The 14,617-nt window shown below is 33.4% G+C and overlaps 3 protein-coding genes across 3 annotated transcripts; 2 read left to right on the forward strand and 1 right to left on the reverse strand.

The window, feature by feature from the left end:
* The first annotated feature begins 962 nt into the window (after positions 1-962).
* On the forward strand, positions 963-3,560 carry LOC102613318 (probable polyol transporter 4). The gene is made up of 2 exons (XM_006467776.3): positions 963-1,294; positions 1,836-3,560. The coding sequence occupies exons 1-2, from the start codon at positions 1,114-1,116 to the stop codon at positions 3,197-3,199; spliced, it is 1,545 nt and encodes a 514-aa protein (XP_006467839.1). The 5' UTR covers positions 963-1,113; the 3' UTR covers positions 3,200-3,560.
* Positions 3,561-5,722: 2,162 nt separating this feature from the next.
* LOC102613019 (hypothetical protein) lies at positions 5,723-7,602 on the reverse strand. Its single transcript, XM_006467775.4, has one exon. The coding sequence runs from the start codon at positions 7,268-7,270 to the stop codon at positions 5,933-5,935; it is 1,338 nt and encodes a 445-aa protein (XP_006467838.1). The 5' UTR covers positions 7,271-7,602; the 3' UTR covers positions 5,723-5,932.
* A 3,909-nt stretch (positions 7,603-11,511) lies between these two features.
* LOC102612712 (uncharacterized) lies at positions 11,512-13,646 on the forward strand. Its single transcript, XM_006467774.4, has 5 exons — positions 11,512-11,708; positions 11,821-12,041; positions 12,413-12,580; positions 12,689-12,924; positions 13,144-13,646. The coding sequence occupies exons 1-5, from the start codon at positions 11,639-11,641 to the stop codon at positions 13,391-13,393; spliced, it is 945 nt and encodes a 314-aa protein (XP_006467837.1). The 5' UTR covers positions 11,512-11,638; the 3' UTR covers positions 13,394-13,646.
* Positions 13,647-14,617: the final 971 nt, after the last annotated feature.

Genomic DNA, 14,617 nt, shown 5'->3' on the forward strand with positions numbered 1-14,617 from the left:
GGTTTAAATAGAAAAATCAGATCCGAATCCGGAGTAATTCCTGCGGATTGGCAACCGGATCCGGTGCGAGTAAATTATTGCTCACCGACAGATATGCCGAGTATCCGGTGAAGATCCAGCCCAACAACTGTTTTACGGGCCTTGATTTAAGCCCAATATTTGTTGATGCAATTTTTTTACATTTTACCTTTATATTGTTGTGTGTAAACAACGTAAAGAAATATGTTTCTCTGGTCCATAATGTATATAACTGAAAAAAAGACATAACTGTTATTCATGTTTAGTCAGTTTTTGAAAATTTTAACATGATTCAATGCGCTTAAAGAATTCATCATCAATAACCAACTCAATATAATTTACGCAAATCAAATCCTGTCCATTAGAATCATTAAATTTTAAAATTGAATAAAATCTGAAAATTGTGAAACTGTCAAATGATTGTTCATGCAGCTCGTATGTCAATCATACTTTTCTTATTTACTTTTCTTATTAAAAGAATGACAAAAATTCTATTTAAAGTGTAAACAACTTATATAAATGGTATTAACTTACTAACTTCAATCACATTTAACTGCAAAAATATCTGAACTGAGGCCCCAGATATGGTACAAAACCAACGGTCACGATCGTTTAAACTCGCATGACATAGCGGAGCGGATGAAATGAAACCTAGCCGACACAGACACGCAATCCCTAGACAATTACCAAAGTTAAGGAATTTAGGATCCCATCTCGCATGGTCAAAACAACGCTCTAAAAGACTAATAATCAAAATCAAAGTAACATCGAACGGCAGAGACTCATTCTCCAGAGATCTGTTCCCAAGTCACCGTTCGGTAACTTTCCTTAATAGTGTCGCAACCGACACGTGTTCCTCGTTCACAGGAGAACGAGAATACACAACTGGACAAATATCAGTTGTCATGGGCCCACAATTCCTTTTTTTAATTTTTATTTTCAACGGAAGCAAGCAAACAGAAAAAAAAACACAAAACTTTGCCGGATCGCACTGTTCCTGTCTCTCTTCTTCTTCTTGAACAAACACAAAGAAGCGGGTACGTATGTAAGCATTTTGAGTTTATGAACACACGTGGATAATTTGGAAAGAAAGAGATGGGTGTGCAGGAGAATGGGAACAAGTACAGGAGAATGGATGCAGCTGGTAATGAGGAAGACAATTCGTTGACTCAAAGTCCAGAACAAGAAGAGGGTTTTGATAAGAGTGGTAGCACAAGGAAATATGTGCTTGCCTGTGCGTTCTTTGCTTCTCTTAATTCAGTGCTCCTTGGCTACGGTATTTCCTCTATGCCTCTCTCTTTTTAAAACTGTTCTTTTCTAGATTTAATATGAGTTTTGGGCTTGCAAGATGTTTTTGCGTTGACTGAAATTGATCTAATTATTGGAATGTTCATTTTTTTCATCTTTTGGTGTAATATTAGTACTGAATTAACAAGGGTAGTTGGTGTGTATACGCTGTAATAGTTCTTTTATGAGAGTACTTGTCACAATATTTCCATTAAACATTAGATGTGCTTTATGTATCTATAATCTATTTTCAGTACATTATGATTGTGAAGATATATTTTTTGCTGCTATCCAAATGTACCCTTTGAGTGAGGAGATCCCACTTAAAACGAGTGAAAAATGGCCAGCTGAACCTACTTCATTAACAAAAATCCAAAATCATCTTGCAGCACAAAATGTGGAAAAATTAATTCCTCAATGTACTTCTTTTTTCTTTTAGATGGATTTAGATTTTACACACTTTGCATTCTCTTCGCCTCTCATTGTTTGGCTGGATTCATAATTTACCATGTGTCCCAATTACTCTGCAGATGTTGGTGTAATGAGTGGAGCAATTATATTTATTAAGGAGGATCTGAAGATAACAGAGGTACAACAAGAAGTTCTCGTTGGAATTTTGAGCATAATTTCACTTTTCGGTAGTTTAGCTGGGGGCAAAACATCAGATGTCCTCGGTAGAAAATGGACAATAGCCCTTGCGGCCATTGTTTTTCAGGCAGGTGCTGCTATTATGACTCTTGCTCCTTCTTTTGCTGTGCTAATTATTGGGAGACTTTTGGCTGGTGTCGGGATTGGCTTTGGGGTTATGATTGCACCTCTATACATAGCTGAGATATCGCCCTCCATTGCCCGAGGGTCACTCACTTCCTTTCCTGAGATCTTTATAAATCTAGGAATTCTACTAGGATATATCTCAAACTATGCCTTTTCAAGACTGCCGGCTCATATAAACTGGCGGGTCATGCTTGGTGTGGGAATCCTTCCATCGGTTTTTATTGCGTTGGCCCTTTTTGTGATCCCTGAATCTCCAAGGTGGTTGGTGATGCAAGGCAGGATTGATGAAGCAAGATTAGTACTTTCAAAAACGAATGAGAGTGTTAAAGAAGTGGAGGAAAGGTTGGCAGAAATACAAGTAGCTGCTGGGAGTGATAATGCCGAGAAAAATGAAGAAAAAGCTGTGTGGCGTGAAATCATAAATCCTTCGCCTGCTGTTAGACGAATGCTGATTACAGGTTGTGGAATCCAATGCTTCCAGCAGATTACAGGTATTGATGCAACTGTCTATTATAGCCCCACTATTTTTAAAGGAGCTGGCATCAAAGGCAATAATGAGCTTCTTGCGGCAACCGTTGCTGTTGGGTTTACCAAAACAATTTTCATCTTAATAGCTATAATTCTTATCGATAAAGTGGGTAGGAAACCTTTGCTTTATGTGAGCACGATCGGCATGACCATTTGCTTGCTTAGTCTAAGCCTTTCTCTAACATTTTTGGGGAATGGACAACTAGGGATTGCATTGGCAATCTTATCAGTTTGTGGCAATGTAGCTTTCTTCTCTGTAGGAATTGGCCCTGTTTGTTGGGTTTTGTCATCTGAAATCTTCCCTCTAAGATTGCGAGCTCAAGCTTCAGCTCTTGGAGCAGTGGGGAGTAGGGTCAGTAGTGGTGCAATCGCTATGTCATTCCTCTCTGTGTCTCATGCAATCACCGTGGGAGGAACTTTCTTTGTGTTTTCACTGATTTCAGCTCTCTCCGTTGCTTTTGTCTATAAATGTGTCCCAGAAACCAAGGGAAAATCCTTGGAACAAATAGAAATGCTCTTTCAAGATGAGAGGGAATGGCCAGTAGGTGAGGTGGAATTGGGAGATACTGAGCGTCTTGTGGAAAATCGATAGTGGGGGCATTCTTGATTGCTAAACGAAAAAAGGAAATTAAAATTCATATAACAGGCTAGAGGAGTGCTTTCATTTCTTAAACTTGTCATCACTAGAGACTTATTCTCAAGCTCAAAGGGATTTCATTTTTAAAGTATTCCTTCATAGACCATTGCTGCCACGGGTACAATTTATAGAATTTGCAAAAAAAAACTTCTGGAAAAAATTGTCATCTGGACTTTCAGTTTTGTATTTTATGCCATTATTTTTGTAACTTGTTTGTATCTCACGCAGATTGCATTTATAGCACAAAGTATATATGTACAATTCTTCTCATCCCTTTACTGAAACTAGCTATGTGAGAACTTGGAACATTGGCATTTGGCACGTGTTTGTACGGCAACAAGCTGAAAAAATGGAAAAGAAATTTCTGTCTATTCCAAATTTGGCACGTATGACTGACATTTACTGCAATGAGTACTTATCTGTTCGCCTCCAAATTCTTCTTTTACTGTTGCCGCAGCCTAAAATGTTAACCAACACATTCATCTAAATGGTAACTAACTATAAATATAAAGACCAGTCAATTTTTTTTTTTAATTTTATAAGTATATATTACAATCTGAGAGGTCTATTGGGATTTTAGATAAGTAGATTTATAGTGCAATCAAGATGTCTACTAAGACTAACATGTAAACATATCTTGTTTTATTGACATCATCACTAACATTTCCATTGTGAACGGGTAAAAGCCCCTTAATTAATATCTCAATATTATTGTGAGCACCGGCCCACTATTGAGCTACTAGCCCAATAATATTAGGACCAGTTAACTTTTAACTCTGGAAATTAATATTATTGTTCCTTCCCTTCCAAATGTGAATAATTGGCTAAAGGGAGCATAACTGAAGGGAAAGAACATAAAAATCACATGGCTGGAGATCAGAATAATACAAAAGAAAATAACAGTCCACATAGGTACTCTTGCTTCAGAATAAATGTACTTTGGTCCACAACTTAAAGGTAGCTAAGAAGCAGCATCTTTGCTTTACACACCACAAATTAAGCCACTCTATTCATCCCAAGCTTTCATCAAACAATGTTAAATTGCAGGAGTGAATGCTGAAGAAAATATGAAGCCATGTGCACCCTCCATGAATTGCTGCACCACAACAGTAACGAACGTGGATTGCACTCTGTAAACCCATAAGAAATAGAATTTGAAGATGGGTTCAGGAGGAAATTAAATGAAGACATTAATGAAATGTCAGGCTTTTGCCTTTGACAGTCCAAATTATCTCATCATCAGATTTTATTCTTTTTTCTCCCTTAAATCTTTGCTAATGCTAAGGTTGAACGTCTACTAATTTGCAGACAAAAGAAAGAAGAGAAGTCCTGACCATGATAAAATTGAAGGGTTTTAGTCCTTTCATTAAACTTTGATTTATTGTTTACCCTTCTAATTTACATCAAATATACACATTTTGTCTTGCTCCTGTCAAGCCCTGCCAATTGTCATGCCCATGGCTGATCATCAATTCATGATGCTCTGGACAATCAGCGAGAAGTTTGTGCTTTTAACTATCCAGGACCAAATGACAGTAGATACGTCACCAAATCTGTATGTGATAAGCCAATAAATTTTCTGGAAAACCCCATCGTATTTTTCCGGGAAAACCCATCATAATATGATATCATATTCACATGCAATGGTTAAAAAATAAAAATAAATAAATAAATAAAATTATGAAACATGTAAGCTGGTATCACTCCACAGACATGACACAACTAACCATACTAAGAAGATGGGCAATATTTCTTTATTCATTGACTTAAACACAGAATATTTTTGTGTTTCTGCCTCGATCATGCTAGGTGATGACTATATGAAAACATTTTTTTTTTTAATTGACGTTTTCATTAAATATAACTTAAAGATCTAATGACAGAATAGGTACTGAATCTTCTATTCATGAATCACATAATTAATACCTGATCTTAATATCTAAGAATCATACGTCAACCGTAGAATACTAGATCAGATATAATCGATTAGTAGCTTATTAATTTAACCATTCATGTTGCTTTGTTATTGCTGACCGAGTATTGTTGAAAATTTCCAAAGTCTTATATTGACGTTGAGGATGCAAGTAAAAAGCTTAAATTAAACTTATGATGGGCGTGGAGATAATGCCAAAGGGCAGGTGCCCATATTGATTGGGAGTTGAAATATCACTTTCATTACTTGTTTATTTATTAATTGTGATATGGCCTCTAAAGATAACTTCTTTCCTTATGTTCCTGGTTAGCAGTCATTCTATAATTTCCAGAACTTAAGAATCAAATGCTCATTAAGTTGTTTCTCACTAAAGTTAAGTTAGAAAGAATCAAATCAATTTTTTAATGCTCAAGCAATTAATTAAAAGCTCATATTATTGCATTATTTTCTATTATGTGTTCATAACCACTTGTAAATATACGTTGATCAATCGATATTAACTAGATAGCATACACAAAAGGGGAAAAAAAATTAAAAAGATCAAGGAGAGAAATAATGATTGAATTATTTTGAATCAGTAGTCTTCTTACAACTATAAGCCATTTACATACAGCAAATCTGAATATGTGAAAAACAAACGATGATGATAGACACTCTTAACAGATAAGAAAAGAGAAGAAAAATAAAATTTATTCTAAATAATCACAAGTTATGTGAACAGGAGACAATTACAAATTGTCCTATTTATACCGTACTCACAAAGTTGACAGTGAAGAATTGCAGAAGATACAAGAGGCCAAAATTAAACGATTGACAATGCTCCCATCTTCAACTTTAAGCAATTTACTTTGTCTGTTCCACAAATGCACAGTGAAACTTTGCCTGTTAATAAGCTCGAGCTTCTTATGCAACAATTTTGAATGCTGCTCACTTCTAGGCCCCAGGAAAAAACTTCGAACTCTTCTCCAATCAACCGGATAAAATGCAGAAGGTGGCAGCACGGTGAAGTTGAATCCAGGTCTCCCGTTCACTCTAGCAACAACTCTTGACACCAAATAAGGACCATTGTGACCCCACTTGTTGCCATCAAATGTGAGTGTAAATTCTTGTATGAACTTGTGCAGCAACGGATGATTCTTATCAAAAATCAACACAGCATTATTCAACCTGGTCCAATTCTTTGTTTCAGAATCCACCGTTTGAGCTCCGATTGTATTTCTCAATTTTGATAAATTCTTCAAAACTATAACATCTGTGTCTAAATATATACCACCAAACTTGTATAACAAAGTAAGCCTAAGCAAATTTGACAAGTTTTGACCCAAAGAAATCAACCCAGGATCAACATTCCCTTTCTTCAATCTATTAAACCACTCTTGTGCATAAGTATTCTTGAAAATATAATCATAATCAGGCTTAACTGCAATCACTTTAAAACCGTTATCCAAAAATTGCTTAAAAATAAGTCTTCCTTTTCTTGAATCCAATGAATTTGACACCATAACCAAACAAGCATTTGGATGTGACTTATACAAACTTTCTAAAGCAAGAAATTCTCGACCACCAAATGACTCAAGTGAAGAAATCCAAGTCATAAAAAACTTTATCTTACACGAAGAATTCTGAAAAAAGCCCTTAACTATAGCGGAAAATCTCCTTGATTTAGCTCCCAAACGAGGAATCTTGAACTTGACTCTCCTGTTACGCGCTTTTTTGGGCCTAGAAGCCAAATAACTGTTCATGGGCACCAGTGAAAAGTTCTGTTTTTGATATGGAGGCAAATGGGTCTTTGGAATCACAGGTGGATTCTCTTCTCTCAATACATACAAAGCAGAAGAAGCGAACTTTGGAAGTGACTCTCCTGCAACTTTTTCCGGCGGGAATTTGGCGGGTACCGGGGAGATTCTGGCGGGAAAAGAAGGGATGTCGATATAAAAGACAAACGAGCCATTATAAACTAAGAGGAGGATAAGAAGAAGAGCGAGAAGTGAAGTGGGTAAGCAAAAGAGAAAAGCGAAGAAAGATCTTTTGATGTTTTGCAAACGGTGAAGAAAGTAGAGAAAATTGTGATAAAGTTTGGTTATTTGACACATTATTATGCGTTTCTTTGTTGCATCAAAAAGAAACAAAAGTTTGTTTTTGGGGTCTTTGAAAGTTTGGTTTGGTAATCAGGAACTGGTAGTGTAATTAATGAGAAGCTTAAAATTTGCAGAGATTTAATGGGAGAAGGGAGAAGATTTTAATGGATTGGAGGAGGCGGCAAAACATGAAAAAGATTGAATTGTTTTTATATTTGTTTGGACTTTGGACATTGGGAACCAAAAATGTGAAAGCAAGTGGGGGTTTATGTACTTATAGTTTAGTTCACTTTTCTCCTTTCATTATTGTGTCCTGAGTAGAGAGAGAACAAGAAAGTGCAGTTAAGTAAGTTTCATTTATGGGTTTATAAGTTGCAACTCAAATAACTTTACTGATAGATGTCATGTGACTTGTGACTTGCAAGGTGGAACCCAAATAACTTTTAATCCTTCTATCTCTGTACAAATTATTGTAGTTAGTTGTTGACCCTTCTTGAATTACATAATATCTAATTTACATTTTTTTTTTATAATTCAATGGTTGGTTGGTAAATAATTAAAAAAAATTATGAGAAATTAATTTTAAGTCAATTATAAATTACAAAAAATAATCTAACTTAAGAATTGTCTCGATGATTCTCTACTTAAAATTTCTTATACTGATATGCCATCATACTAAAATAAAATGACTTGTTTGTAAAAGCACATCAATTATTGGGACGTCATTACGAACATTCAAGTGTCCCTTCTTCAATGCTTTCTTAATCTCTTAATTAGTTTCTGGTACAAAATTCTCTTATATTAATTAATTCATGGAGAGGGATTGATGGGGGATTATTGACCTTGAAATTGATAGAGGACACAATTGATGTTTTGCATATTTTATCTCTAAATTGTGAGAATCTTCTATTGCAAGTAGCATTTAACTTATTGAAATAGTTCTTGACTTTTCAAAGAGGATGATCTCATGACCATAATCTTCACGTAAACTTTTCTTGGTGGTAATCAATTACTTCTTAGCTTTGTTATAACTTGAATGGATTTCATTTCATTCTAATAAATAAAGGAAAATGTTAAGTTACAGTTGGCTATAACTTACAGTCTATTTAAAGCATACAAACAATAATGAACAGACAATGAGATTCACATGAGTTTTGTATGAACTGTAAGTTACAATAATGAACAGATAATGAGATTCACATAAGTTACATAAGCTGTAACTTAACAAGATCCATAAATAAAACTTCTCAATCTTTGTTATTTCATTTCATGGAAAAATAAAATTATGTTCAACGTAAGGAAAAAAAAAAAAAAAAAAGGAGAAAAGCAAAATAATCAAAGTAAAACCATTTAAAAAAAATCAGTATCCATATACCACGCTATAAATGAAGGAATCAATTAAAAACATTATTTTACCTCTTTTCAGGTTTAACTGAAAAAAGATTAAAACAATAAATAAATGATAGTTTTATTAAAGTCGTCTATTGTTGATATTTTAATATAAATTCTCCCCAACTCATTTTTTAAAATGGAAGCATTAGAATTATGAATCTGAAAATGCAGTCTCAATTAGATGCCTGCACAAACTTTTGTTCATTATAAACTGCCATTGGAATTTGGGTTGTCGCCACTCGCCAATCAAATTCGGCGGATAAAATAGATTTAGTGATAAGCTCACTCTTTTGCTAGCTTCTTAAAAAGAAATAATTAATAGTTATTGAATAAAAATATAAAATTAATTAAATCTTAACCTTATATTATTATATATGCATGATTGGCAGAAAATAATAAAGAGTTGGGACCTGTTTGGATCCAAATCCAACGAGGATGCATTTTGTAACAATTTGTTGACTTTTCAAATTTAATTCCCATGCAGATAATGTTTTAAATTAATTTAAATAATCTACATACTTAAATCACGATATCGACCGTCACTTTAATATATATATATATACATATATGCCAGATAAACGCGATTAGAAACATATTGTTTAGTAATTAATACGTATACCAACCTTGTTACAAACAATCGTCTTCGAATGTGATGTGACCACCGTTGATTCCAAAAGTCTTGCTACATTAATTTATTTTTTAATTTCTTTCTTCTTGTTATTAAATAAAAAATAAATAGAAGAAAGTAGAAGAAGACTAGTTGTAAATGGCTTATTTATTAAAAAATAATAATTCTAATAAAAGTGAAATAAAATTTAAATCGAATTTGCAAAAAAAAAAATCAAATTTATGTCCTATTCATTCAAAAATATCTAATTCAACTAGATTTGATTAAATCTAATTTAATCCTATTTAATACTGTTGTATTTTCTGTTTGTCAAAGTAATAATTTTTTTGTTAAAGACGTGAGCGATAATTGAAATGAGTATAGAATAAAATGGCCATAATATGGTTTTCATTTTTTCAGCTTGCCAACAAAATAAGACTCCCCTAACATTCAAGATTACACTAGAAATTGCCACTTGGGTTTGTGCCCCGGTGGTGAACCATTGCCCTTAAAGTCAAGCATGACTATAAGGGCAATGGCTCGAGTCCCCACGGACTCAAACTCTCTCAATTAATTATAATTGTGTGGAGATTGCTTATAACGTCTTTCTCCCTTCAAAATATGAGTGGAGTAGAGACATCCTTCTCCCTTGAGTGATATTTGGCTGGGCATGTACTTCATAGAATAAAAATGTAATAATGTAAGTCTCATGTATATATCTGATTATAAATATCAGTGAACATGTATATTTTGGTATCAACGTAGAATCAACATTATAGCAAACTGACTCTCTAATTATATAGTATGAATCTATATATTTTCTTATTAAATATAGGAAAAATATTTGTTTAGTTACTATATCTTGAGTTAAGTGTTCGTTTAGTCTCTTTATTTAAAGAATATCTCAAGACGCTCATACTGTTAAACATGTTAAATTCCTACTCTTATGTTTTCTTTTCATTTATAATAATACCCTTATAATAAAATTATTGGAAATGTTAACAAAAAGGGAAAAAAATAATAATTTATTAAATTTACATGAAAAGTAATATAAAAAATTTGCACAACTTTATATTATTATTTTACTTTTAAGATCAATTTGGTAAATTAATTTTTTATAAAAATAATTATTAGTACGATTGTTATAAGAATATAAAACATTACTTTCAATTGATTGATATTAATTAATTTATAAATAATTATTAGTAAGATTGTTGCACATGTATAAAAATACTAGTTCCTACACTGATACTTATTAGTTAATTTACTAATAAATAATTATTAGTCAAATTGCTAATTAAATATTCTATAGAAAAATCAATTGATATTAAGGATATTTTTGGAAGGATATCATTGTAAAAATATAACATATTTAATTGTAAGAGTATTTTTTATTTATTAGTCAAATTGCTAATTAAATATTCTATAGAAAAATCAATTGATATTAAGGATATTTTTGGAAGGATATCATTGTAAAAATATAACATATTTAATTGTAAGAGTATTTTAAGATATTTTTAAAAATTTAAGGATTAAACGAACACTTAAGTTATAATATAAAAACTAAACCAAAAATTTTTAGTCATTATAACTTAAAGTATAAATTTAGAGATTTTTCTTTTCATTAACTCATGCATCATTAAAGATTGAATCAATCTAGGATGTGGGTATTACGAAAACCGCACGTTTCCATAAATAAAATACCTCTATTGTTAAAAATTAATGAAATTTCAAATAGTTTAGTTAGAGATGACAAAAAAGTTTGGGCTTGGCCCGGCCCATAAAGGACTCGTTCAGGCTCGCAGACTTTAGACCCAGCCTGCAGTGAATGAGCCTAGTCATGGGTTGAAAATTTAAAAACCTATAGTAGATGGGCCTGGATATAGACCCATGGGAAAAACATATTTTATAAATAAAATTTTTTATTTTTATATATTATGGGCATTATATTTTAAATTTTATATATTTTATATTTTTTGTATTTAATTATTAGCCTATTATGTATTGTATAATCAATTAATCATATTTAATTTAAGTGTTCTTTTATTTTTTCTATTTTAAATTCTATTAAAAATTTATTTAAAAAAAAATTATCTGAGCCCAGACCCGGCCCGGACCGATGAACTTTAGGCTCAAGCCTGGCCCATCTAAATATAGACGGACTTGGATCTGCTGTTAATAGCTTGGGCCTTCCCAGCCCTTAAATTGCCATCCTAAGTTCAGTCAAAATAAAAGATATAGAAAAATTGTCCTGATGACTGGAAAGCAGAAGACAGTGACATTATCGACTTGTGAAAAGATACTCTCACTCACTCACCGCTCTTTGCCTTTATAGAAGAGATCGGGTAGCTAAAAACACAGAAACATTAACTGCTTGCGGAAAAATGGATCAAATTGAGCACAAGTTCATCAAAGTACAAGGCCTGAACCTTCACATCGCCGAGGCCGGAGCAGGTTTTTCAGTCATCACTTTATCATGCACCCAGGCTGCCGCTACCTGACAATATCTATATATATATATATATACACACACACACAATTCTTAATCAAATTAACATTCATGCAGATGCAGATGCACATGTGGTGGTGTTCTTGCATGGATTCCCTGAGATATGGTACTCGTGGCGGCATCAGATGGTGGGTGTGGCCACTGCTGGCTTCAGGGCCATTGCTCCTGATTGCAGAGGGTACGGCCTCTCCGACCCACCTGCTGAACCTGAAAAAACCTCTTTTCAGGACATGGTAGATGATCTCCTCGCCATTTTGGATCATCTCGGACTAGCTAAGGTTACTATATATCTTTCCCAGCTAGCCTCTATGTTCAATATTAGGATATGTTTCATTACTAATTTCAATAGTTTATACGTTTGATTGAAAAGTGAAAACAGTAGTTTAGTTGGTTCAACTGGCAATTGCTCTTGGAGCGTTACAAAAGAAAGGTCTGAGGTTCTAATCTCCTTCACATTGGGGTAGGATTTTTCATATTTTGTAGTTTTTTCATTTCCAGGTGCCCTTTAGTAAAAACTATATAGCTACTATAGAAGAGGGAGAGGGAGAGGGAGAGGGAGATATATATATACATATGCCTACCTTTGTGGTAGAACCATATATTGATGCTTCAGGCCTAATGATTTTGGCTCTCTACATATATTGTATAGGTTTTTCTTGTTGCAAAAGATTTTGGAGCTCTGACTGCATACATGTTTGCAATTCAACACCAAGAGAGGGTCTCTGGGGTAATTACCTTGGGAGTGCCAATTTTACCTCCTGGTCCGATTGAATTCCACAAATACCTTCCTGAAGGTTTTTACATATCAAGATGGCAGGTGTAATATATATGCTGGCTTGCAGCTTCATTGCTAATTAGTTAAGACTTAATTAATGTGACTCTTTAATTTAATCTGCTTTGTAAATTTGATGCTCTACTTAATTAGGAACCTGGACGAGCAGAAGCTGATTTTGGCCGCCTTGATGCCAAGACAGTTGTAAGGAACATTTACATACTCTTCTCCAGAAGTGAAATACCCATAGCACCTGAAAACAAAGAGATCATGGATTTGGTGAGTGATTCAACTCCTCTGCCACCTTGGTTCACGGAGGAAGATCTCGCAGCTTATGGAGCCTTGTATGAGAAGTCTGGATTTCGAACTGCATTGCAAGTTCCATATAGGTGAAGCCTCAATCCTTGAACAGGATTAAGTTGTAGAATACTTATCAAATAAGGACATCAATCCATATGATAAAATTGAAATTGAATTTGAGGCTGAAAAACACTGTCACTTGATTTTGCAATTTTTATCAAATAAGGACATCAATCCATATGATAAAATTGAAATTGAATTTGAGGCTGAAAAACACTGTCACTTGATTTTGCAATTTTTTGTTATAGGACCCTTCGTGAAAACTTCAGCACACCGGAAGTGACAGCAGTTAAAGTTCCAGCATTACTGATAATGGGGGACAAAGACTATTTCCTCAAATTTCCAGGGATTGAGGACTACATAAGAAGCGGCAAAGCGAAAGACCTTGTGCCCAATTTGGAGATCATACATTTGCCTGAAGGGAGCCATTTTGTTCAAGAGCAATCACCAGAAGAAGTGAACCAGCTAATCCTCACCTTTCTCAACAAACATGTTTGATTGCCAGCCAAGGCTTTCTTGCTGTATGTCTTAAGGGTTTGCTGGAGATTATGCGAGTCCCCTAGAATTATGTCTAGTCTATGTTGCTTGAACAATCGCTCTCTGTGTTATTATTTAGTAGTGGTGAATGTATGTGACTTAATTTGGCATGTGATTAATATGATCTTTTCAGATGCCATGAACAATATATTAGTAAAGGATACCTTGTTTTAAGGCCAAATGGCTTCTATGCTATAGATACAAACTTTCTGTGCAAATTATTATGTAAAAGTTACAGTATTTTGAAATTATTGGTGAAGGAAAAAAACAAAAGTCAAAGCAGTTTGTAGTTATAAAATAATGTTATCATATGTCAATCATACAATTCCGTTTGTAGTTAAATGTCCATAAGGTAAATTATTATTATGCACAAAATATGAAAAAAATAATAATAATTCATGCTCCCTCTTTAATCCATCTCTTCTAGAACTCAAGATTATACGAAGTTGTTTTATATTGGTAAAGTTGCAAGTGGCCAATAATTTATTTTCTAGGAAATCTTCTTTGAATTTGGGCTTTAAATTCTCTCTGTGTACATAGTCTTTCTTGTATATATATGTATATGTGTGTGTGTGTATATACATACATAAATACACAAAAAGAAAAGAGCTATGAGAGAAAAAGCGTATCGTTAAGGGCATGAATTTTATTGTTTCAAGTGATTAAAAACATTATTTTATTATCTATTATGCTTTTCCTAGTCTTCTGTATGTTTTTAGCAATTTTAATTTTATTGTAGTATGTCTGGAATTGGAAGGAAGACTGGCATATAAAACATGGAAAGAGCATAGAGATATAAAGCCATGGGAGAACAGTTGCATAGAGAAGGAGAAAGGGTTGTAAAACCTGTAAAAGAAGAAGTTGCATAAATCGTTGTAATTTAATACATATACAATAAGTGTATGTTTAGTATTAAAATGAGCTTGGAAAGTAAAATATAAATATTTGAACCTTTTAAGTTTGTCTATTAAGTAAATGGGTTTGGTAAGTATTTTTTTTTTCATAATTTAGTTAAGGGCTGATTAACTAAATTAATCTTCTCTTAAGAGACCAATTAAGTCAATATGATCTCTTTTTTCTCTTCTTATACTTTTCAAATTCAACTTTCCTTCGCTACTCTTTCTATGCAATTATTATTATTATTATTTATATTTGTTGGTTTTCATCACGTTTTGCACAAATGAA

The sequence above is a fragment of the Citrus sinensis genome, chromosome 2 (assembly GCF_022201045.2).
Source record: "Citrus sinensis cultivar Valencia sweet orange chromosome 2, DVS_A1.0, whole genome shotgun sequence".
Lineage (NCBI taxonomy): Eukaryota > Viridiplantae > Streptophyta > Magnoliopsida > Sapindales > Rutaceae > Citrus > Citrus sinensis.

Coding starts and splice junctions, on each gene's coding strand:
- LOC102613318 (XM_006467776.3), top strand. CDS start 1,114: ATGGGTGTGCAGGAGAATGGGAACAAGTACAGGAGAATGGATGCAGCT. Junction 1,295..1,835: donor TTCAGTGCTCCTTGGCTACG/GTATTTCCTCTA, acceptor ATTACTCTGCAG/ATGTTGGTGTAATGAGTGGA.
- LOC102613019 (XM_006467775.4), bottom strand. CDS start 7,270: ATGTGTCAAATAACCAAACTTTATCACAATTTTCTCTACTTTCTTCAC.
- LOC102612712 (XM_006467774.4), top strand. CDS start 11,639: ATGGATCAAATTGAGCACAAGTTCATCAAAGTACAAGGCCTGAACCTT. Junction 12,042..12,412: donor ATCATCTCGGACTAGCTAAG/GTTACTATATAT, acceptor TATATTGTATAG/GTTTTTCTTGTTGCAAAAGA. Junction 12,581..12,688: donor TTTACATATCAAGATGGCAG/GTGTAATATATA, acceptor CTACTTAATTAG/GAACCTGGACGAGCAGAAGC.